The sequence below is a fragment of the Dermacentor variabilis genome, chromosome 3 (assembly GCF_050947875.1).
Source record: "Dermacentor variabilis isolate Ectoservices chromosome 3, ASM5094787v1, whole genome shotgun sequence".
NCBI lineage: Eukaryota > Metazoa > Arthropoda > Arachnida > Ixodida > Ixodidae > Dermacentor > Dermacentor variabilis.
The window spans coordinates 11,927,617-11,933,616 of record NC_134570.1 but is presented as its reverse complement, the minus strand read 5'-3'; the positions used below and the strand labels follow the sequence as shown (position 1 = coordinate 11,933,616).

Below are 6,000 nucleotides of genomic sequence, written 5' to 3'. Positions count from 1 at the left end.
GAGGCATATTTATGAAAGTTTTCGATTTAGTTTTAAAGTGCCAAGTGATATGTGCGACTTGATATTCATTGTACGTATTTTGATGAATGTCAGAAGTGTGCTGAACAGCATTCAAGTGAACATCTTATTCACTGTGAATTGACAAGTGTTAAGCAACTTTACGTACATTGACATTGTCTATATTTGATTTATGTAATTGTATTGTCCTCTCTGTTATGACCCTCTATGAGGGTTGACAGTATTAATAAATAAATAAATAGACAACGAGGAATGTGGGTAAGTACACTTTATTTTCAGCCCACGTTTTTTTAATGAATGGCTGTTATACTGCTAAAATCTGCACATTTAATAAAAGTACACTGCTCTGCTTCATCACTCCATGCTAAGTGCAAGTATCCTGTACCAGGAAGTCAAACCAAGACGTGGGATGTTCAGTCTGTGAAAATAAAAACAAGTTTGAAACATTAACGTGCAAAAACTAAAGCACACTCAAGAAAATAAACACAGCACAGGAACATATCCAATGAATCAGAATTACCTTTGAGAGCAAACATATAGTCTCTATGGCACAGTCATCATCAGCCTGGTTATGCCCACAGCAGGGCAAAGGCCTCTCCCATACTTCTCCAACAACCCCGGTCATGTACTAATTGTGGCCATGCCGTCCTTGCAAACTTCTTAATCTCATCCACCCACCTAACTTTCTGCCACCCCCTGCTATGCTTCCCTTCCCTTGGGATCCAGTCCGTAACCCTTAATGACCATCGGTTATCTTCCCTCCTCATTACATGTCCTGCCCATGCCCATTTCTTTTTCTTGATTTCAACTAAGATGTCATTAACTCGCGTTTGTTCCCTCACCCAATCTGCTCTTTTCTTATCCCTTAACGTTACACCTATCATTCTTCTTTCCATAGCTCATTGCGTCGTCCTCAATTTGAGTAGAACTCTTTTCGTAAGCCTCCAGGTTTCTGCACCGTAGGTGAGTACTGGTAAGACACAGCTATTATATACTTTTCTCTTCAGGGATAATGGCAACCTGCTGTTCATGATCTGAGAATGCCTGCCAAACGCACCCCAGCTCATTCTTATTTGTCTGATTATTTCCGTCTCATGATCCGGATCCGCCGTCACTACCTGCCCTAAGTAGATGTATTCCCTTACCACTTCCAGTGCCTCGCTACCTATTGTAAATTGCTGTTCTCTTCCGAGACTGTTAAACATTATTTTTGTTTTCTGCAGATTAATTTTTAGGCCCACTCTTCTGCTTTGCCTCTCCAGGTCAGTGAGCATGCATTGCAATTGGTCCCCTGAGTTACTAAGCAAGGCAATATCATAAACGAATCGCAAGTTACTAAGGTATTCTCCATTAACTTTTATCCCCAATTCTTCCCAATCCAGGTCTCCGAATACCTCCTGTAAACACGCTGTGAATAGCATTGGAGAGATCGTATCTCCCTGCCTGACGCCTTTCTTTATTGGGATTTTGTTGCTTGCTTTATGGAGGACTATGGTGGCTGTGGAGCCGCTAAAGATATCTTTCAGTATTTTTACATACGGCTCGTCTACACCCTGATTCCGTGATGGCACAGTGAAGAAACCTTATTCCTCCGGCCTTTTTTGAGCGCGAGAAAATATGAAAGTGCATGCGTTCTCCCCATATTGTGTATCTGTCACCTTTTCACACACAACAAAGATGTTGTCTCAATGTGCCCAACTGTCTTTGCATATCCATTTCTCTGCTCTCATACCATGATACCTACAGTTAAAGGCTGTAGCAATGCTTAGCTTGAATGAACCAACACAAGCTACATGCACTGTGCTGTTGAACATGGCATTGTAAGTTAAGATTCATGCACAGCACATTCATGTGCTATAAACATTTGATTGTGATTGTAGGCGAGATAAATAAAAAGAAGGTATGTAAATAAGAATGTTCCCTAATAAGCTGTGCAGAAGTGCTCTCCCGTTTGGACAGAAGCCGAGCACAGCTGCAGTGAACAAGAAGCCAACTTATACAGCATTTAAAATCTAGGTTCTAAATGTGTTACAGATTTTTCTGAATTCATAGTCGAAAATCTAGGTGTTAAAGGTGACAAACATTTAAACAGGTCTCTATTCGAACTGGTAATGCTATGTGTCACCTAGTTTGATAAAATATACCATATCACTGGTCTCCCAAGCTAAGGCTGCTGTCCAGTTGCAAGTGCAAATCACTCAATTATGTCTAGGGCACGTTTGAGCAAAAAGCAGCCAAGATTACTGTGCCATTGAGGTCTATTTTCTGACATCTGATTTCTTTTCAGAAAGCCACCTCTCTAAAAAAAAAACTTCACAACAACATAACCCAAACCTTTCTTGAGAAAAGCCATCACACTGGTCCTTGAACACTAATTACACAGTGGCTCCTTGTGATGTAATGTTATGTACGTCAGCACCTTACAAAGTACAGGAAAATTTAATAATGGCAGCGTGACAGGTACACAGAAAAGTAAAGGGATAAAACATCACACAGGCTGCCATGAGTGTTCATATCTCTATTTCAATGTGGATGTTTTTAGCAGTGAATACATGTTCTCATTAAACTGAGTCATAATATTACAAAAGCGAAGGGCAAGAGTCTTTACATTCTAAACTGACAAATGTGCTTTATTACGATTCACCGCAATACAGGAGGTATTTTGCAGTGAACGGTCACGTAAGGTTTTGGCTAACTACGGCGGGCGCGTCCTGCAGCGTGGCCTCTTGTGTATTGCGGTAAAGCGTATTAATGTGACAAGAGCTAACCTGGCATGTATGGCTTTAGCCAACAAAAGTTCTCAAGACATCATGCATCCTGCCACGAAAATCTGCTTTGTTGAGAGTAGAACATTAGGTTCGTCACTGACAGAAACCATACATTCCAGATTCACGTAAATCTTTCCCAATATTGGCATGCTTCACCGCAACACACAAATATGTTGCGGTGATAACGGTGGTCGAACAGGCTGGTGCAAATGTTTCGACAGGGGAGCGTGCCTTCATCAGGGCAACTGCTTTCCTTGGCAGTTTTCATATACGTGAGACCCCCCCCCCCCCACTTCCAACAGGGGAGATTTAGCTGGACCTTTGCCAAGAAATGTACCGACAAGCGTTTGGTAGTGGCTGGTAGAGATGCAGGTGTCTAAAAAGCGTTGCGAAATTCGGTTCCGTAAGGTTAGCTTCAACGCAATACAAATATGTTAAGCAGTTAGACATACATGTTTTGCGGTGAATCATAGCAAGGGTACCTGGCCTTTGATGCAAAGCAGCTTCCCAAGAGGCACGCTAATCCAGTGGCTAGTTATGCAGTTCCCCGCATGCAAGTGAGTTCCCTGCGTTCGGCGGTTTCTCAGTGACATACAAGATGACATTGATTGACTGTGTTGTAAATGGGCGACGGCACTATATGCTGATGCAAAAGCGTCGTTTCGCTTTCGAAAACACCTTGACTCGCATATGACCAAAGCAGTTGAACAGGAAACTACGAAATTACGTAGCTATTATGGAAGAAATCAACAGTTCAGAAAAAAAATGGCCGTGTAAACATTAACTGGCTTACGAGGTCGACAAACCAACGGTTCAAAGAATCGCAGCCACGTCCGAAAAAAAATAGCGCTGAAGGCCGGCCTGTACACTTAAGCGCCTCGGCGCGCGTAATGTAATAGGAGACGGCAGCTCCACAAGTACATCATTAAGGAACACATATATGTCGGTGAAAGCGGTCACTCTTCAGTTCTGACATGCTTCACCGCGTAACACTAGTCTACTGCGGCGAAGCTGACTTCAGGACGCCGATTTCTTCAACTCGTCTAGCGAGGCAGGTCCGTTTATCACGCTTGGCAACGTTTGACATTTTCTGCATTAATTTCGTTTGTTCTTTCTAATTTTATTATCACAGTGACCCTGTATCACGCAGTAGCAGAGCTAGTGCCGCGTCTTAGGTGCGTTAGGAAAGGTAAGCGTGTATGCAGCAGGCACGGCGGCATTGGCTCTTGTTTGGAAACTTCAAGAGACGCTCTTCCGCACAGCGATGCCATTTGTATTATTAAAAGAATGCAGGTGATGATTAAATGAGCCGCAGCAAAGCTGTAAAAAAGCAGTAGTAATGCTGTTCTAAGATCCTCTCGCTCGAGCGCGATGGTCTTAGAAAAAAAGCGCGATGCAACGCGATCTGACGGAATAGCTCGTCATGCCAGTGTTTTCTTACGTCCTCGTTCTTACGCGTACCCTCCCCTGAATCAGACTACTGAATGGTTCTGTGCACGCACTGACGATCCTGACGGAGGCAATCACTGACATGAGCAGCTCCATATAAGATGCCACGGCCCATTCCACATGCCGGCTGCAATTTGACGCGGCCATGAGGCAAAATATGCGCACAAGGTACCTAATGGTAACGCATCAAACAGCTCACAGCCCCAACCCTTTATTACACGCATATAGCGTGGAAAGATGAATTACTCACGCTCTAAGTGGGCACGGAATACGAACCGCTTCGCAGCGCAGCCGGCTCCGTAAGACAGACGCCATCAAAATGAGCGGATGTGACATCATGGGTTATAGCGGACGTGACGTCATGGGTGAACGTAGACATTTCGGGCACCTTTCGTCTGCTGTTCCCCGGGCACAGCAGACACGGCCTTATTGAAAAAGGGAAGGGGGAATTCTTCGTGGGTTTTTCTTTTTTGTTTAACATAGGTAGAACAAGTGTAGAACCTTAGGCAATAACATGAGCTTTGTGAAGCAACCCACCGCCCTTTTCCAAAGGGGACGCCCATAGCATCCACCCATTTGCTACCTGGCGCGCTGATCGGCAGCTGCGTCAACCGCGATTGTACGATTTTTATGTTTCTTTGACATCGACTCGAGAGTCTCGGAACTCTGTGCAGCCAACACGTGATGAAGCAGCATTCTTTTGCGCTCTAGCCAATCGTGCTTTCCACTGCTATCTCGACACGCCTTAACAAGACGCCTGAAGGGGCGCGTCGAGTGGTGCAGTGGCACGTTTCATTTGAGTACTTTAGCGCGGTTGTAGCTACTTGCAGTCGAGACCGCTGTCTGCCTGGTCTGTAGTCTGCACTGCTGCTCTGCGATGGAACCTAACGGTGGATCTCGTTGGTAATGTTTTTTTTTTTTCAATATTTACACGAGCGCACGTAATTCCTGACGATCACACCGGATGTTTCAAAAGCATGACCTCATATGTCCTGGTGCGTGTCCATTTATGTAATTCAAAGAGAAATGAAAGAGCAGCATTTGGGGAAGGAGGGCATTGCACGGAATTATGGAAAGGTTAACAGGACGACGTTCCCAAGCCTGCGCTTCCCACTATACCCATCCTCCATTCTTTCATTATTATTTAGGCAAGACAGGGAACATGTGCTTACATATTGTATAAAATTATACAGTCGTTGGTTGGCTCGTCGTCCCGCTGTCTTTATTCCGTCTGTGTGGGGGCTGTTTGCTTATTCTCCATTCCCTCGTTTTCAGTTATCGGGAAAATCGAACATCGGCAATCGTGTGTTATGTTGCTTCATAACTTGTCCTTTCTTCCTCCTAGTGTCTACCTCGACTATAATGCAACTGCCCCCGTGGAGGAAGAGGTGCAGAAATCCATCATATATGCCCTGCAGGTGGCTTGGGGAAATCCAACAAGCAACCACGATGGAGGTGAAGTAGTCTATAATTGGTGTGCTAGTTCCTGTGAAAGTTCATTTTATTTCTCGAGAAAAATCCTCCTCGAGTGCTACGCACAGGGTAGCCCGTTGATAAGAGGAAACGAATTAGTGCATGGAAAAGTTATTTTGACCTCTGTGGAATCAACAACACCAGTGCATTATCAGCTATAGATATGTGCATCACCCAACTTTCAAGTCAGTTTGCTTAGTCACACCAAAGGTGCAACTCTTAACTGTTCTCAAGAAGGGAGTTGTGAAAAAACTAGCACCATGATTTGACCCTTCTAACAGCAGGCAAGCTT

The 6,000-nt window shown here is 44.3% G+C and overlaps 1 protein-coding gene and 1 long non-coding RNA gene across 5 annotated transcripts in view; one reads left to right on the top strand and one right to left on the bottom strand.

Moving 5' to 3' along the window:
- Positions 1-269: 269 nt before the first annotated feature.
- On the bottom strand, positions 270-4,637 carry LOC142575142 (uncharacterized). Its single transcript, XR_012826592.1, has 2 exons — positions 4,486-4,637; positions 270-436 (listed from the first exon to the last, which is right to left on the bottom strand). It is a non-coding gene; the product is annotated as an uncharacterized LOC142575142 (long non-coding RNA).
- A 16-nt stretch (positions 4,638-4,653) lies between these two features.
- The window catches only part of LOC142575140 (selenocysteine lyase-like), a 128,002-nt gene continuing 126,655 nt past the window's right edge, over positions 4,654-6,000 (top strand). For 2 of the 4 annotated variants that reach the window (XM_075684174.1, XM_075684178.1), the window contains exons 1-2: positions 4,654-5,138; positions 5,581-5,690. In XM_075684174.1, coding sequence (XP_075540289.1) covers positions 5,113-5,138; positions 5,581-5,690 — 136 coding nt within the window. In that variant the 5' untranslated portion in view covers positions 4,654-5,112. Of the gene's footprint in view, positions 5,139-5,196; positions 5,231-5,580; positions 5,691-6,000 lie in introns of those variants that run through there. The other 2 variants (XM_075684176.1, XM_075684177.1) reach the window with 2 other exon arrangements.